We start from the raw sequence: 19,958 nt of genomic DNA, 5'->3' as shown, positions 1-19,958 counted from the left end.
GTTCGTTTCTCTAGTCTTATTTAAAGTCTGTGGATCTGCTATTGACGTTTCATTTTGGGGGCGGGTTTCATCTCCAATATTTTGCTAAACTGCCCTAAAATGAAAGTAATTCAAACGTTGGTTTTGTAATAAAATCGTCATTTCAATAGATCAATGTGTTGATTGACCGCCACGTAAGTTATTTTTTCATCGTTAGTCTATTTCATATATTTTCTAACTGTATCGGTATATTGGTCACGTCCTGTTGTATTGATTGATTAAACACTACGCTACTTACACAATCAGAATAAGTTTAGGGCTTGACTATTTGAATAGCCCTGACGCAAAAGAAGGGGTGTTGTCAGATTGTGCTTGTGGTTATAGTTCTGAAACTGATGGACAGATTTGTATGCGGTTTTATGCATTTCATAAATGTTCCTTGTGGGGCAGGTTCTTGTCCAAATGTTTTACGTATTTAAGCCGAAACGGAGGTGGTCAGCGCTTAACACATAAGTAACATTCATGTTACTTCTTCTGGTTCTCACCCTCATGTTTCTTGTTATCTTAATTTTTATAAAGGACTTTTATCCTCCCTAGAAAACCCTCATGTTTTATGGGCAGAGACTGAGAGTCGTGTGCGGTTGGAGAGGGTGCTCTGGACACTTACTTCTTTTTGTTATTACCAAAGTTGTTCTGTAGACCATTTCCTCTGGTTCATTACCGACACCGGTATATTATGAGATTCCAGAGTATATGTTGAGGAATCCCACATAACCTGATACCTTCCGTGGGAAGTTGGCTTGACTATATAAAAAGGCTGCAATGGGTATTAGTCAATCTATCATTAGCAGAAAGTGTAGTGCAGCTGTACCATATCTTTTCAATATAATATTAATAGTTTTGTTATTATTCAAATATGTCTATCTGTTCAATCCTTAGATTGGACACACCATAGGGCCCAATAGGCAGACTCTTGTTGCTGGTTTGAGTGAATAAAAAAATTAACCTCTTTGCTGATGGCACTCTCTCTTTTGTTGAAGAGTCCTGTCACTGTTGCCAAAATATGTTCAATCCTAGATTGGACACACCATAGTGCCCGATAGGCAAACCTAGTTCTTGTTGGTGTTTTGAGTGAATAAAAAACGTGACCTCAGTAAGGTTGTATTTAATTCAATTCTTGTTTATGGCTTTTGTCTGTGCCAACTGGGCACAAGGTACTTTGCCAATGTCTTGTAGATAGAGAAGGCACAAAGTAGATTGATCCGTGAAACTAATAAAAAGTTAATTAAGGTTGTATTTAAAAAAGTGAATGATTTACATTATTTTTTGTGACAAGTTACTTTGACAGATGATGCAAAGTTCACTGGCATTGACTTGACATTTCACTACAGTTGTAAAGGGCACCAACACTGTCCTCTATGTAAAAATTAATTACTGTTTGTCAGTATTGTTAAACTCAACAGCTGATGGATCAATTTGGCTAATTTAGGTCTTGAACTTCCTCAAATATTGTGGAACTCTAAAGAAGGTTTAAACCGTGAGCATAATTTTTATAATTTATTATTAGTGTTTTTACCTACACTTGGAGGAATTATCAATTTCATAAATTTAAAATGCATATAAAAATTTTCGGAACCAACAGGATTTGAACCTGCGACTCTCGGGCAATCGCGGCCTGAGCGCTTTCACCAATTAAGCTACGGCTCTCCTACTGTTGCTGCTGAAAATTATATGAATGGGCTATATATGGCAGGCTGACGTGACAATAATGTTTAAAATGACAGTAATATATATATTAATGTCATTTTAAGTTTTCTAGGGAGTTCCAAGTTCCACAGTTCTGAGCCTCTTGGATCCAGCGGCTACCTGCGACGCACGACGTTCTATGTATTATTGTCCCCTAACTCCTAAACAGCTGACTGATTTTTTATTTCAATGGGATTCTGGTTAGTCTGAAAATACTATTAGACCCTGTAGGTGGAGCTGCTTTAGTGAGCAGGAGGACATCTGCTGGGTCAATTATATAACAGTACATTTATATTTCTTTGTTTATTTCCAGTAAATAGACACGTCAAGATGATTGGAGGCCTATTTGTGTATAACCACAAAGGGGAGGTGTTGATATCTCGAGTGTACCGGGACGACATAGGGCGCAATGCTGTTGATGCATTTCGTGTCAATGTGATCCATGCACGTCAGCAAGTGCGCTCACCTGTCACTAATATTGCCCGCACCTCTTTCTTTCATATAAAGGTAAAGTTCTTCGCCTTTTTTTTAACAGTAATAAGGGGCATGCAAGCAACATGCAAGTTTATAATATGATTCCTAAGATAATTTTGGACCTAGCAATGCATAGGTTTAAGGAATATGTTAAAGCACATTTATTACAGCGAGGTTACTATACAATTGATGAATTTCTTAATGACAAGGTTGCCTGTAAGTATCCTGCTTCGCTTTCATCTCTCATAAGATGGAAAAATGTGGACGAACACAAAAACCTCTTCTACTACTAAAAATTAACCTCGATTTTAGACAGAGTACAATGAAAGCCACTTTTTTTTTTATTATTTATCAAAAAAAAAACAATTACATTAAAATGTTTTGTATAAAAGCACCGAAAAAACCGCAAAGGTTTGTCCTCGGTGCCTATCTGCTTAAGCTCAATGGAATGCTAACTGCATAAGCTCAATGGAATGTGACAGCTCATTCCGTAAGGTGGACAGTGGACTCCACCGAGCGAGACAGATTCTGCTAATGGAATTTATAAGCATTTGCATGCTATTTTTCATCTTTCATCATTTTGCACTGCTAAGTTTTATCTTGCTGTAGCTTACTTAGAAAAAGAAAAAGAACTTCAACCTATAACTAAACAAGCAAACAAGCACCCTACTCCCTACTAATATTATAAATGTGAATGTAAGTTTGTTTGCTACGCTTTCACGCAAAAACTACTTAACCGATCCTCATGACACTTTGTACACATATTCTTGGAAGTGTTAGAAGTAATATAGGATACTTTTTATCCCGACATCGGGATAAAAAGTAGAGCTCGGTTCCTTTGGGAGAGGGGATGAAATTGTTTGACGATTTATACTATAACTCCGATAAATTATAACCGATTTAAATAATTATTTTTGTACCATAGAGGTTATAATATGGTTTTAATTTTGTCCAAACTGTGGTTGGAGATAGAGGACAGAACTCCTCAGCGGACAGCAGCAAACCCCTCATTCAAGGCTTAGCGATACTGAGTACTTTAAATTTTTTTAGAACTACAACTAAATTTAATGCCACATCAAAAAACAAAATCAAACGCAGACGAAGTCGCGGGCAACAGCTAGTAGTTTATAATTCAATCGCACACAATTGTAATTTTGCATGTTTATCCAGTAATTTGTGCTGGCCTGGCTGGCTTTGTGTTATTATAATCATTTTTTAAATGCATTTGATAAATAAATATTATTTGATACACTAAAATTAATATTAATTCCACATACCAACGGCAGGTCAAGGGAACAAAACTGCATTGCGTCCTCACATGTTTTGTTCCTTACTAGATCTTTGCTAAAGTTATTAAAACATAACATACAAATAAAAAAATATTAAAGTACTTATATTATTTTCTTGTTTTAGTCTAAACATAGAAGAATCTTTACATAAGATTATTTTATTCTTGTTTTGATTAATTGGTTTGGCAAAGGGCTAGATGTATTTTGGGTCAGTTGCCAGCTTCCATGCCAAAAGTTCATTGTGTTCATTTACAGCCCTAAAAAGCAGAGCTATTAAATAGCTATACAGTTATTTTTTTATTTTCCCTTCCTACTCCTTGCCATTATTTTACTTAGAAGGGATCATTAAAAGTCACAACTTTAACACATCACATTTTAATTTTCACATACAAAGTTTCAACTGCTATTCTAAATGTATAATATAACGACGCGGCACGTGAGATCGCGCACTCGCTTGCGCTATTACCACATTTGCTAACTCTACTTCTGAGGGGGTATGTATTGTGATTGTAAAGAGACTATAAAATTACTTAAATAAATATAACGGAGGCCGCGGTGGCACCTCATTATCGTGGGCGAGTTCTTCTTCTTGATCCGATTGCATAATTGTGGGTACTCGGGCAAATAAACGCGAGAAGCTAATCACATGATTTATTGCACACAATATTTCCACTTCGAATAATAATTAACACACTGTAGTTCACACAGATATCACTTTTAAACACTTTGTAAATAACTAGGTAAATAGCACTATGTAGCGAACGATGGGTTTGGCGCGGCGGTGTGACTAGAGACCATGCTCCACTAAGCTCTCAACAACAACTGTCCACCGGGCACCAGCCCTACTCTAAACAAATCGTCAACCCCCGCCACACCAACCCCACCCAGGTTTGAATGTCAAACTCAACCGAACGATTGAAGTCAATTGAGTGATTAAATAAACTAGAACAAACAATACCTGAGTTCGCACATAGACGGCGCTTCTCAATTTTGTGTAGTACAACTATTTTATAACAGATGGCGTTCTAAATAATAATCACTTTAATTTTAATCTCCGACACGGCCAGAACTGACAATCACACGTCCTCGTGTGGCAGTGTATCTGTCGACAAAAAAAAACTTTTGAGGCACCTTAGTTACAAGGTTCGGCCTACCTGACATGTTATTCAAAATGAGGCAACGTAATTCATCTGTACACAATTAATTGTAATCAAAATCATTTGTCTGAATGAAAAGTTCCACAAATCAAAGTTGATCAAAATAACAGCCACATAGCCATACATCAAAGAAACAATAATTGCTTAATCGTACAACATTTTGCCCAACTGCCACATAGGCCAACACAGTAGTCTCCACGAGACCCAAGCAACACGAAGTTGCCGATCGTAGTCTCCACTGAGACCCAAAGCAACACCAAGTTGCCAAACGTAGTCTCCACTGAGACCCAAAGCAACACCAAGTTGCCAAACGTAGTCTCCACTGAGACCCAAAGCAACACCAAGTTGCCAAACGTAGTCTCCACTGAGACCCAAAGCAACACCAAGTTGCCAAACGTAGTCTCCACTGAGACCCAAAGCAACACCAAGTTGCCAAACGTAGTCTCCACTGAGACCCAAAGCAACACCAAGTTGCCAAAAGTAGTCTCCACTGAGACCCAGGTTTCACCACATAGTCGGACGCTCATTACACCAATACATAGTTTGGAAGCGACACGTCCGATGTCTGTAGCTACGCCTAGCCAATGTGTACGTTTAAGCATCCTCATCAACATGTTCGTCACTATCGTCATCCAAGTCTAAGGGAACTTCACATTCAGGCAACCTTCGGAGCCTGTCGTGAGCCCACTTGTAAGTACGATTACCAGTTAAAGATTTCAGAAGGTATCTGTCACCATCAAGAATTTCAATGACCTTAAAAGGTCCCTTAAACTTAGGATCAAGTTTAGTCTGGTTGCGTTCTTCATTTTTTAACAAAACATAATCATTAACATTAAATTTTAAGATTTTAGCCTTAGTTGCATCAAACCTAGCTTTATCATAATTAGAGTTTTTAGTTATGTTCTGGACTGCCTGCTCTCTTACATCAGAAAGATCGATTTCGACCTCGTTATTATCAGGACTAAATAATGATAACGGTCTCGCTACACGCCCTATTAAAAGTTCTAAAGGACTGGATTTTGTCACGCGACTGATCGTACAATTGATAGCAAGTTGTACTTCACCAAGTGCGTCTTGCCATGAACGCTCGCTTGTCTCTACCGCAGTAAGCATCCCTTTCAATGTACTCATCACACGCTCTACTTGGCCATTGGCTCTACTGGAGCCAGTTGCTATGAGGTGTAATTTAATATTGTGAGAATCGCAAAACTCTCTGTACTCTTTACTAGAGAAACAACGACCTTGGTCCGCAATGACACGAACCGGCGTCCCAAACAAAGAAACACTTGCTTTAAGAGCTTCGATAGCATTTTTAGCATTTATACGCGTGGTATGGTTTAAAAGAACGAATTTAGTAAACGCATCAATGTGCACTATCACATACTCTTTTCGATCACTTTTACCGCTTAATTTACCTGTGATGTCCACGTGGACTGTGTGCCACGGAACACTTATTTTTGGTATAGGGTGTAACTCTGCCTGTACTTTTCCAGAACTAGTTTTGGAAAGTCTACACGTCATACAATTTTCAACAAATTTACGGACAAATTTAGACATCTTTTCAAACCAATAGTGTTCAAAGACTTTCTCAAGGGTCTTCTCCCAACCTAACAACAGACTCGTGTACCTGATTAACAACAGACCAGCGGAACGCCCTAGGTACTATCGGCAAACAACGAGTACGCCCATTTCTTTGTACTTTACGAAACAAAACACCTGAACGTAATTCGTAAGTTTTAGCTATCTCTGTAGGTAGTTCTTCAGCTTTAATCTTATTAACGAGCTCTAAAATTTCGGAATCGCGTTCCTGCTCTGCAAGTAACCAATTATCGGATAGAGTTGCTATGTCTACACGTTTCTGTTCTACCGTTTTTACTGTAACCGGCCTAACTGGAGCAGAAGGCTCGTGAAGGTGATTTCTAGACAGAAAATCTACGTGATTCATCCTTTTACCTTCTCTATAAATAATGTCAAACTCAAAAGCCTGTAAGAAAGCCCACCACCTGTGGACTCGGGGGGTTAAATCTATCTTGTTGCGAGACGTTTTTAAGGATTGACAATCTGTGAGTACGGTGAACTTACGACCTTGCAAATAATGTCTAAAATGTTTTATAGCATTAACCACTGCTAGGGTCTCCAGCTCATAGGAGTGGTATCTAGACTCTGGATTAGTGGTACGTTTACTAAAGTACTCTACTACGCGTAACACACCGTCAACATTTTGAAAAAGAATAGCACCGTAGCCATCAGCGCTGGCGTCCGTGTGCAACTCTATGGGATAGTCAGGATTGAAAATCATTAGTACCGGTTTGTCACTTAAAATCGCGATAATTTGTTGCCGAATATTTTCATGCTCTGGTTTCCAGTTAAGTTTACCGTTACCAGTAGTCAAAGAGAAAAGTGGTTTCATTACTTTAGAAAAGTTTGGAATAAATTTACGGAAATAAGAGGCAAGTCGAATAAATTGCTTTAATTGTTGGACTGTTTCAGGGGGAGGTAGCTGTGTAAGCGCTTTAATTTTAGCAGGATTGGGCTTTACTTGTCCTGCAGATATTTCATAACCAAGATACTCGACTTTACGTTTGAGAAAAGAACACTTTGAAAGTTTTAGAGAAAATCCACATTTGGTTAAAGTGTCAAGAACCACACGTAGTCTTTCGAGACCCTGATCGATGTCTTGTGATGGTATCATAACATCGTCGATGTAAATAATAACATACGAATGTACTAAGTCGCCAAGAGCTTGAGTGACTGAACGTTGAAAAACGCTAGGTGCATTGCGTAATCCAAACGGCATTGTAAGATATTCAAATTGACCGTCCGGGGTTACAAATGCAGTAAGCTCAACGCTATCCGGATGTACTTTAATTTGGTTAAACCCACTGGCACAGTCTAGACACGTATAATAATTAGCCCCACATAAACGCGCAATTTGATCCGAAATAATAGGTAAAGGAAAGCGATCAGGAACCGTGTTGCTGTTTAGTTCTCTATAATCCACACATAATCGCTCTGTACCGTCTCGTTTTTTAACTAATATTATGGGACTCGAAAAAGGTGAACAACTAGGTTGGATAATACCCGCATCTAACATATCATTAATTTTATCACGAACTAACTGTCGTTCATCAGGCGAAAGGCGGTAAAACGACGACGACGTTGAACCGTTTTACTAGGATCTACTAAACGAATCTTTAGTTCTCCGGTTGTGACCCTTGAACGTGGTAAACCGTTAATAAAAGCATCTGAATAATCTTTAAGCAATGTCAATAGCCGCGGTCTATCCTTAGCTGGTATATCCGTATCAATATTCGTAAAATCAACATCCGAATTAGAAATACTACATTCATGAACAATCTTACACTTTGAAATAGAAAAAGTATCCGCAGTTATCGTAATTGAAAAACCAAGCTTTAAAATATCACGACCTATCATAATTTCGTAATGTAAAAACTCATCAGATATAACGTGAAACAAAATTTCTAAACTGTGACCGTCAATCGTAACTGTACTTAAAATTTGCGATTTACTATAAACACTTGAATTTCCAATACCGGTAATATTAACGAGTTTATTATAACGCACACCTGATAACCTATTTGCAAAACTTTCTTTAATAAGAGAGCATTCGGCACCAGAATCATAACAAAATGAAAACGACTGACCTGATTGATTTAATCGACCGGTGACTGGACGAATCTCGCATGTATCCACGCGTCGCCGCTCAGACGCTACAAGAGCGCTGCCGCCGCCCGCGGCGATACGCGCGCTGCTGCCGGCTTTGCCAGCGCCACCGCTGCCGCTCGATGAAGCACACTGAGTGGAAATATGGCCTCTTTCACCACATCGGAAACAAACCACCGATTTGCTTGATTGGGAAGTCTTGTCAGAGTTGGGTTGAAATTTCTTTGTAAGATTTTCCTGATATTTCCTTTTTCTACAAAATGTTGCCTTGTGGCCTCGGATTCCACAAAATTTGCAGCGGAAATCATTCGACCCTGTAGGTTTGAATCGCTTATTCTCAGAACATGAGGGTAGTTCATTATCGTTGTTTTGTTTTCGTTTTAGAATAGAAAACGCCTTTAATTCCTGTTGCAACTTGTTACGACTGGTAATATCGGTAGTGTAGGCTAGTCTCTGCAAGCGATTATCAAATTGTGCTAAATGTGCGAGCACGTAAGACACCGCTATCTCCTCAGTCTTAAGATCTTTCCACGCTGTCGTAATCGTAGACATAAGACGACTTCCGTACGCAGCTAGACACTCGTTTTCTTTCGGACGACTATTATTCAAATTAATTAAGGTTGCAGCTTTGGTTTCATTACTGTCGAATCTCGCTAGAAAAATGTCCTTAAACTGGTCCCAAGTAATACCGGCGTAAGAAACTTGCGAAAGCCACGTAGATGCAGTTCCTTTCAATGCCTTACTCAAAGCAATCACAAGCGCACCACCCTGGAGAGGCTTCTCAGACAAACAGAGGTCTACAGTGGAGCACCATGCCCGTGGATCCGTATCTTGATGTTCAGGGTTGAAATCAGGCAGCGATAATTTCGGCGATGAGGGTAGTTTAATTGCCTCGATTAACTGCTTCATATTTTGGTTTTGTAAGTCCAGTAATGCACTCAATAAGTCATCAGGCTTCTCCGGAGCCCGAGCCGATCCCACATCTGATAACGGAGGCCGCGGTGGCACCTCATTATCGTGGGCGAGTTCTTCTTCTTGATCCGATTGCATAATTGTGGGTACTCGGGCAAATAAACGCGAGAAGCTAATCACATGATTTATTGCACACAATATTTCCACTTCGAATAATAATTAACACACTGTAGTTCACACAGATATCACTTTTAAACACTTTGTAAATAACTAGGTAAATAGCACTATGTAGCGAACGATGGGTTTGGCGCGGCGGTGTGACTAGAGACCATGCTCCACTAAGCTCTCAACAACAACTGTCCACCGGGCACCAGCCCTACTCTAAACAAATCGTCAACCCCCGCCACACCAACCCCACCCAGGTTTGAATGTCAAACTCAACCGAACGATTGAAGTCAATTGAGTGATTAAATAAACTAGAACAAACAATACCTGAGTTCGCACATAGACGGTGCTTCTCAATTTTGTGTAGTACAACTATTTTATAACAGATGGCGTTCTAAATAATAATCACTTTAATTTTAATCTCCGACAAATATATAAAAATACTACGACAATACACACATCGCCATCTAAAGTAAGCGTATCTTGTGTACGATAGCTAAAGAATAATTTTATGAATTATATACCTACATTAGGTCGCTCAGAATTGTTTGAATTTCAAAAATAATCAAAAATCTCTTTTTTTTTCAATTTATTTCTCTTTACGGTACATTTTTATAGAACAAAAAAAATTGAAGACCTGAAAGCGTCAATTTAAAATTCAAATTTTAGAATGTCGTTTAGATTTTTTTAAATTATACTTTGGATTTTGTCGAGCGACCTTTTAATATTCAAATTAAAATTGTATAAATTTTTTTTCCTTTTATTTAATAAATTATACACACCTACATAAATACTTATAACATATAGATAAACACCCAGACAATGAAACACATTGGTGTTCATCACACAAACTTTGTCCAGTTGTGGGAATCGAACCCACAGCCTTGCACTCAGAAAGCAGGGTCGCTGCCCACTGCGCCAATCGGCCGTTTAAAGAATTGGGCTATCAAATGCGATGAAAAATAAGATTGTTCATATCACACTTAGTAGTAACTCCAAAAATTAGCTGGTTCCAACAAAAGCCAGTCCACAGTTTACAAATTGGAACTCTCCACCCCTTGTGCCTGAGACAGTATGTTAAGTTTTGTAGGTTGTAGGTTGTTGGACTCAGTAAAGTGTCTTTATTCATCATCATCAATTCAACCGATTGACTTCCACTGCTGGATTTTGTAAGGAGTCCCAAAATCTATTGTTCCGGGCCGCTTGTTTAGCCTGAGCCTCCTGATGTCTGTCCACTCGTTTGGGGCAGACTTACGCTGCGTTTGCCGGTGCGGGGTCGCCATTCCAGCACCTTAAGACCTAAACCGTCCATCGATTTTTTGTGCTATTTATTTGTTTATTTATATCCTTAGTATACTTACAGTTAGCCAAAACGTATAATAAGTCAGTTACAGATGTACATTACAAAATTATTAGTTAATTTGTCTGAATATAATTTAGGAACCTAGCTAAACTTATATTAAATATGTCAATTTGTTGGTGCTGAGCAATCATATTGTTAAGAAACGAGAGCGCGCGAATTGTTGGAACATTTCGAGCATAGTGCGTACGTAACGAATCGAGTAAAAATAGTGGAAATCTTCCCCTGCATGTTCGTATCGTTTTACCAGGCACTTGCACAGCTAACGAGCATTTGCTAAGTGCCCCGCCCATTGCCACTTCAGTTTTAAGAATCGCTATGTCGGGGATTAGTTCTTCTACAGATATCCATTTCTCATTTGATCCTAGGATAGCTGTCCATCGCCTGCTGACTGAACTATCTTATGATGCCCATCGTACGCGACCACACCAGCGTCATCATTTAGAAAGTCACCAAGCCTAATTTTGCTACAACAGATTCTCATTAATAGCTTAATTATAATGATATTAAATGATTGCTTTATTTCACAGCGAGCAAACATCTGGCTAGCTGCTGTGACCAAGCAGAATGTGAACGCAGCCATGGTGTTTGAGTTCCTGCTCAAGATCATTGATGTGATGCAGTCATACTTCGGCAAGATCTCCGAAGAGAACATCAAGAATAACTTTGTACTCATCTATGAATTGCTTGATGGTAATTAGGCACATACATTCTCCCAAACTATCTAATTATGAATCTAACCCATTAAAAAACATGTGTACTTAATATTAGAGTCAGTTCATGAACTTTGTTTAAAAGCAACTGCTAAATAATTTGAAATGTACTTTTATGTTAGTAAACTGTGTGTACACCATTCATTGCCAATGCGCCAGGCACTTCAAATAACACTTCTCACATGAAAACTGACTTTACTTTAATTTTTGAGCTTTAAATCCTTGCCTATGAATGAGACAGCTGGCTTGTGCTCAGTTGTAGGATTTTAGTTGGCTTGGGATGATGAATCGTTCAGAAACTCATGGCATGGTTAGAACCCAACCAAATTCAGCTATTGAATACTCCACTTTCAATCGTTCAGAAACTCATGGCATGGTTAAAACCCAACCAAATTCAGCTGTTGAATACTCCACTTTCAATCGTTCAGAAACTCATGGCATGGATAAAACCCAACCAAATTCAGCTATTGAATACTCCACTTTCAATCGTTCAGAAACTCATGGCATGGTTAAAATCCAACCAAATTCAGCTATTGAATACTCCACTTTCAATCGTTCAGAAACTCATGGCATGGTTAAAACCCAACCAAATTCAGCTATTGAATACTCCACTTTCAGAGATCCTGGACTTCGGCTACCCACAAAACTCAGATACGGGTGTATTAAAGACATTCATCACCCAGCAAGGCATCAAGTCAGCTTCCAAGGAGGAGCAGGCGCAAATTACCTCACAGGTGATACATACGTGATAATTAACGAATTAATACACTTTTATTGTACACCAAATAAAAAAAAAGTAGTTACACAGATATAAACATAGAGCAAGAGAGTACAATTTGGTGGCCAAATATAGACAATTTTAATCAGCACATACATGATATATCCCTTGTAAGTTTCTAAGGAATTGGGTATTCAGACTACTAGATGTTGCAGCATCAGATAAGGTTACCATGTCTTGGAAACACCGATAAAATTCTGTTATACCAAATTTTAAAATTAATTAGACTTGTAAAAGATGATAAATAAATAAATAAATAAATATACTACGACAATACACACATCGCCATCTAGCCCCAAAGTAAGCGTAGCTTGCGTTATGGGTGCTAAGATAACTGATGAATATAATTATATGAATAATATACGTAAATACTTATAACATATAGATAAACACCCAGACCCTAAAAATCATTCATGTTCATCACACAAACATCGTCCAGTTGTGGGAATCAAACCCACGGCCTTGGCTCAGAAAGCAGGGCCGCTGCCCACTGCGCTAATCGGCCGTCTAAACACATATAGTGAGTTGATGATCTTCAAACGCCTGAACTGATCTTAAATTATAGCTTAGTACCACTTCAACACTTATTGTCTGTATTGTATTAATCGAAGTCAGCGACAAAAACTTCTTTTTCTTTTTCTATGGCAATTCTTTTTGTGGCTTGGTCAGCGAATGGAATAAAACCTACCTAAGTTTGTTGTGGGCTCTTAGACCAGTTCGCGTTTGGAACCATCGTAGCTTTAGTTTTAAGTTAACGAATGCGGTTATCACCATCACCTAACATTAGTGCTGACATGTTAAATGTATGAACGCTTCATAAGTGCCTGTACCTAAAGCCTTAAGGTTTAACCTAAAGCTATTGGTAATGAAGTCTGGATAAAATAAAAAGGGTCTTTTATTTGTAGGTTACCGGACAAATCGGTTGGCGTCGAGAAGGCATAAAGTATAGACGTAACGAATTGTTCCTTGACGTACTGGAGTATGTCAACTTACTGATGTCGCCTCAAGGTGGGTTAAATGACTTAAAACAACATTATTCTCTGAAGTTACATCCGTGTTTGCCAAAGATCGGTTGTTTGTTCGGGCTTGGTGTAAAAATACCATATTTCTGGATAAAGTAGCTTTCTAATGATGAGAGAATTATTTAAATTAATTACAATTGTTTCAATCTTGATAGTGAAATATGAATTATTCAATATTTTACATGATACTCTACTTGTCAGTACACTGTTAATATAAAATCGGCAACATCGACTCTATAGTGTGGGTACTAACCCAACTTCGTGACGTTGTCGAAACACATGTATTTGGTTTCAGTGTAATGTCACTTTGCAGAAATTATATGATTTTTAAATTTTTTGTATGAAATAAAAATAAAGAAGTAGAATTTTTTTTTTTTTTTTTGATAGGAATGATAGGAACTACAAGGCGGAGAGTTTGCTGGTGTTTATTATTAAAATAATATAATGTGTTTTCCCAGGACAAGTGTTATCAGCTCACGTTGCCGGCAAGGTGGTGATGAAGTCATACCTGTCGGGTATGCCGGAGTGCAAATTCGGCATCAACGACAAGATTGTCATGGAGGCCAAGGGGAAAGGGAATGGTAAGTATCTACTAAGAATAAATTGAAAATCCCACTTCTGATACTTCCAATCAAAAGTCGGATTTTCAATTTCAGGCTATTAATGCCCCACTTCTGGTTTAAAAAAAACCTGACATCCTTACATGCTCTCCAGTGGTCGCGCTGACTAGTGGTGGTCAACCTAACCTAACCTAACCTAACTCCGAGCTGGTACTGAGTATTTCTAAAGAAGAACCCAATGCTTTGTAATTTTTGGGACTAACCCGGGAACCGAACTGCACCGTAGTCTATTAACATGCAGTAACATTACCTATCTCACTTCTGATGTCAAAAACAATTATATAAAGAAAAAAGTTGATATCTCACGGTCACTTATGCACCGCAGAGATCTGGAATGCCTTAAAAACTTCCGTTTCCCTGCCAAGTATTATATGTAAGTTTCTTTGAAGCTACAGTTTTATAATACACATTGTCTAATTGCAATTTGCGTACTATTGGCCCCACAGGTGGCATATCTGGCAACACGGACAGCGATCCCGCCAGATCGGGCAAGCCCGTGGTGGTGATCGACGACTGCCAGTTCCACCAGTGCGTGAAACTCAGCAAGTTCGAGACGGAGCATTCCATCTCTTTCATACCACCTGACGGGGAGTTCGAACTAATGAGGTAAGTCTTTAAAGACCTCTCTGGCGCGTTGGTTATAAGTGGGAGGCAGTTGCAAGATTATTACAATTCTTATATAAATTTACTGAATTTTACTTCGAAATTATTAATATTATTTTCATCAAGATCGGTTCTACGGTTGAGCGAAACATATGTAACAAACAAACAAACATATCACTTGTGAAAATAAACTAACATTCCATTCACACTGTACGCCACTGCTCTGAAAGTCGATAAAGCTGTGGGATAAGTTAAATTTTCATTCTTTCCCCGGGGAGATAATTGTCTCCTGTCCACGCTAGCCGTGCTGAAGTATTATTACGGTTTTCATTTACACGTTGCATAGAAAATGAGACATTTGCGTTTATAATATTAATATGAATGTAATCCTACTAATATGTAAATGTGAAAGTTTAGATGTTTGTTACTCGATCATGCAAAAAAAGGCTGAACGGCTTGGATGAAATTTGGCATCCATGTAGCCTTTGACGTGGAAAAGAACATAGGCTACCTTTTATCCCGGAAAATACGAGAGTTCCCGCGGGAATAAAACCTTAATCCACGGGAACGAGGGCATCAGCTAGTTAATAATAAAGATTTTGGCAGGTCCATTGTTACCAGGTAGTTGTTGTTGTAATTTAAAACTTACCTATTTAAATGGTACAATTTTTATGACATGAAAGAATTCTTTGAATTAAAATTTAATAATGACGTATAATTTGGTAATAATGATATCGGTTAGAAGCAGGTGTTACATTGCGAAAATCCATAATATATTATGAAAATTAAGCTTAATTTGCTATACTCCGCGAACAACAGGAGAATCTGTATGGTGTAATTTACAATAACTTCAATCCGTATACTTAACACCAAACAGATCCTCGGCAATGTACCCTCTGCGCATGTTAATAATAATGACATTAAAATTTAAAATATTACGATTATGTATATTGCTAGACTATAACCATGTAATAAATTTGACAAAAATATTGTTTATTGTGGCTACACCTTGTATACTAATAATCTGGCAATAATTAAATAATATCTTATTATTATTATGAATTTCTATCATTTATTGATTTCATATATATTTTTTTTTAAATTCTTAACAATGCTTAAAAAAATATATAACACTAAAAAAAAACCACATTATTATCATTACCTGGCCTGTTCCAGGTACCGCACCACCAAGGACATTTCCCTGCCGTTCCGCGTCATACCGCTGGTGCGCGAGGTCGGGCGCACCAAGATGGAGGTGAAGGTGGTGCTGAAGTCCAACTTCAAGCCGTCGCTGCTGGGCCAGAAGATCGAGGTGAAGATACCCACGCCCCTCAACACCAGCGGCGTGCAACTCATCTGCCTCAAGGGCAAGGCAAAGTATAAGGCCTCTGAGAACGCTATAGTTTGGAAGTGAGTACATACCTTTAATTCCATCATCATCATATCAACCGATAGACGTCCACTGCTGGACATAGGTCTTTTGTAGGGAGTTCCAAATTCCACGGTTCTGTGCCGCTTGGATCCAGCGGCTACCTGCGACGCGCTTAATGTCGTCTGTCCACCTCGTTGGGGATCGATAGATTGTTGATCTTTAGGTGAGGATAATTTTTTTTTATGAGTATATATTGCGGACCCGTATTCACCTTAAATTCACCTACCACCAGGTGCAGTCAGCTAACTTTTAGTGGAAAACAATGTATAATAATAATAGTTTTTTATCCGATGAGATATAAGACCCATACAAGCTTGATTATTCTAAACACGTATACAACTTTAAAAGTATTAAATTAAAATAATATAAATGGATCTATAACTATAACCACATACAAATACGACTAACTGAAATGGTCGAAAAACTCATTTCAGATGTGCCAGATAGCAGGAATTAAATTTCACTTTATATTTCTGTCCTCATGAACAGACAGCCAAAAGTATGCCTTTACAGACGACTTCGAGTATTCTGCTATAAGAGCTTTTTGCAAATAAGTTGAGCGTTTTGAAATGTGTGGCATATTGTCCTGTTTTTAACTGAAATTTTATAAAACGCAAATTATAGAAAACTTTTTTTATTTGTTACTCACAACTAATGTAATTTTGAAGCTTATAAGATGTGGTACATATATCTACGTAATATGATATGTGATGATACCATTAATGGCAGAGCAATGCCTTTAAGGACAACCTTGTGTTTTGAACACAACATTAGAACACCAATTTGCTTGTGAACTCCACGAACGATGCTATGCAAGCTCAAACAATACAACAAAATATGGTACTAAGAAGTTTTTAAGAATATTGTATCATTCGCAGAATCAAGCGCATGGCGGGTATGAAAGAGACCCAGTTGTCCGCTGAAATAGAGCTTCTAGAGACTGACACCAAGAAGAAGTGGACCCGACCACCCATTTCCATGGGCTTTGAAGTACCATTCGCACCTTCCGGCTTCAAGGTACATTTCAGCCTTATCTAGATACCAATTATATCTATATCTATAAAAATGAATTGCTGTTTGTTAGTCTCACTAAAACTCGGGAACCGCTGGTCCGATTTGGCTAATTTAGGTCTTGAAATAATTATGGAAGTATAAAGTCATAAAATCCTTCTGTATGTGTGTTTGTAACCTAACTCCTCCTAAACAGCTAGACCGATCTTGATGAAATTTTGTGTGTATAATATTTTGTGTATTCAATAGATTTCTGGTTGATTTTAAAGCAATCAGACTCGGGAGGTTTTTCTGCTTTACCGGGCAGAGGATGTCTGCCGCATCTGTCTTATATATACATACATATGTATATATATACTAGCTGACCCCAGCGCCATCTGTCGGGCTGATTTGTGAATCTAAACCATCCAGGGTGCCACCCAAACGAATGCCGAAAATTCATTCAAATCGGTCCAGCCGTCTAGGAGGAGTTCAGTGACATACACACGCACACAAGAAGTATATATATATACAAGATACCCGCGATCTAGTGCTTCAGTTGCTTTATTAGGACATGAAGGTAGGACGATGTTTAGTATTAACATCGTTCTACCTTCATGAATTCCAAAAAAACTTCCTGTAAACCTCTGGGAATCTGATATCTATTCAGGACCAAAAGTAGAATGTTACTCAGCGTCTATTCAACTAACTCTACGCCAAAAATCAAGTAGATTGGGGCATGTAGTAAGGACATACAAACAAACACACTTTCACATTCATAATATTAGTGTGGATCAACCATTCGTGCATTATCTTGCTTTCTTTCTCAAATTTACGGTTTTTTTCAGGTTCGGTACCTGAAGGTGTTCGAGCCCAAACTAAACTACTCTGACCATGACGTCATCAAATGGGTGCGCTACATCGGACGCTCCGGACTCTACGAGACTAGATGCTAAGAAAACGGAAACACGGACCTCGGAATGTTTGTCTCCTCAATGGTAAAGTCTATTTTTTATTACCTGTCTTATAATGTCAATAAATCATTTCGTTGCTTTTAAGTGTTTAATATAAAATTTTATTTTAAATTGTTAATTAAATTACAAGAAAAAACTTCACAATATCAACCTATTACCTGCCTGCCTGTAATACAGGTTTTTACCTAAATCAGGGACAGTAGATTTTAAATGGCACCATTACATACATTTATTACGTACACACCAATATAATTTGTGAGGCACGCATTTGTTTGTATAAATATTATAATAACTACTTTACATTTTAAAAACTGTATGTACCTACATTCTTGTGAATAAAATTATTATTATTATTATTTTCGGAGTAATGTGCGTTTTTAAATTTAAGCTACTCTAATATATCTGGCTTTAAGCGGTGAATAAAATCATTGTAAGGAAAATTAAATCCACACTTTGCAAGCATGGTTTTGACGACCCCCTTGGCGCAACGGTGAGCGCTATAAATTTAAGTGGGAGGTCCCGGGTTCGTTTCTCGGCAGGGGCAATTATTAGAAATGGGGGAATTTGAATTTTGTATTTGATAAATAAATCACGGAATATTAACTGCCCACTATTAGGCATGGGTCTCGTCACAATGAGAAGGGGTTAAGGCTGTAGTCCATCACGCTGGCCCAGTGCGGATTGGTGGACTCCACACAGCTTTGAGAATTCTACCTTTAACTTGGAATGTTTTGAATTAGTTTGTATGGAAAAATAAATATTCTTCTTTTGATTTAATATTATTACAGGTTTATTCCTTATGAAATATACTTATGCACCCTTCAACAATATTTCGTAATTTCGTTACACGTTGTATATATATTAAATATTGTTAATATTGTTCCAGGAAATTTCATGCAGATTTGGATATTGTAGATCGATATAAGGCGTGTTACATAATAATATATTTTCTTCCTGTATATAACTACTCATACACTAAATATTATATTACAAAAATTACAACTCGCGTCAAGTAAAAAAAGTTTGCAATTTTTTGTAATTTTTTTTTAAACATGGTTTATTTTTTTCATAATCGTCTTATTTATAGTATATAAAACGTATAAATTATATTCTATTTTTATTTAGCTGTCTAATAATATAATATTCTTTTCAAAACTTTATTGTGAGTATCTTATATATATATATATAAAAGAGAAAGTGTGTGGATATGTTCCGTATAGGCTCCGAAGCGGCTGGAACGATTTCAATGTAACTTTCAGGGAATCTCCGGATTGACAATTCAAATACAACTTTTATTTACTATGATGATATTCTATTGTTGGGTGTACATGGGTGTAAATAACCCGCTCGAGAAGAGAATAGAAGAGAATTAATACAGAGAGAAATAAATGATTTAATATATTATGAGACTTAAATTAAAAATTTAATGATGTAAGTTTATTGTTTAAATAAAAAAAAGCAAAATCTAACCCGGCGAAGCGGTCTGGGTACTATTGTGTTTTATAAATGATAGAAAATAATAAAAACACATATAATGTACATATAGGAAATTCCATTTTATTTCTTTTATTACACTGTTATTTTTAATAAATACCTTACACTAAAAAGTTATGAAAAGAATAATTGCATTATTAAGACCCGTTAGATAAAATGGAGTATAGATACGAATGTATTTGTAAGAACATCAAGTTTTTTTTATGTATTAGAATCTCAATATGTACTACTGTTAAGCTTTGCGAAGCGAACAGTTTGTATTTTTAAACGCGCTCGTCTCAGGAACTTTCAGTTCAAATAGTTAATTAAAAATTTGCTTTATAGATAGCCACTTTATTGAGATAGGTTATAGGCTGTACATTTTTGTTCACTATTTGAGTATAAAGCGTATGTACCTCGCGGGCACATAGTCAATAATAAATTGACCAAATTGGTATAGCACAAAGATTTGAATGGTAAAGGTTTTATTTTTTTTAAATCATGATCTTCAATCATATACCTAGTTCTCAAGATACTTTACAGACCTACATTAATTTATTTATTACATCGCAAAGTTGAAGAAAATA

General features: G+C 37.4%; 1 protein-coding gene across 2 annotated transcripts; it reads left to right on the top strand.

Moving 5' to 3' along the window:
• Positions 1 to 33: 33 nt before the first annotated feature.
• LOC120628718 (AP-2 complex subunit mu) lies at positions 34 to 18,930 on the top strand. Of its 2 annotated transcripts, none has more exons than XM_039897297.1 (11): positions 34 to 173; positions 2,039 to 2,232; positions 11,297 to 11,459; positions 12,098 to 12,213; positions 13,163 to 13,265; positions 13,738 to 13,860; positions 14,346 to 14,505; positions 15,679 to 15,912; positions 16,813 to 16,951; positions 17,773 to 17,922; positions 18,785 to 18,930. In XM_039897297.1, exons 2-10 carry the CDS (start codon positions 2,056 to 2,058, stop codon positions 17,878 to 17,880), a joined length of 1,323 nt encoding a protein of 440 aa, XP_039753231.1. In that variant the 5' UTR covers positions 34 to 173; positions 2,039 to 2,055; the 3' UTR covers positions 17,881 to 17,922; positions 18,785 to 18,930. The 2 variants fall into 2 exon arrangements, with proteins under 2 accessions (XP_039753231.1, XP_039753230.1); XM_039897296.1 differs by having other exon boundaries at positions 14,337 to 14,505.
• Positions 18,931 to 19,958: the final 1,028 nt, after the last annotated feature.

The sequence above is a fragment of the Pararge aegeria genome, chromosome 13, assembly GCF_905163445.1.
Source record: "Pararge aegeria chromosome 13, ilParAegt1.1, whole genome shotgun sequence".
Classification (NCBI taxonomy): Eukaryota; Metazoa; Arthropoda; class Insecta; order Lepidoptera; family Nymphalidae; genus Pararge; species Pararge aegeria.
This window is presented reverse-complemented; position numbering and strand designations above follow the sequence as displayed.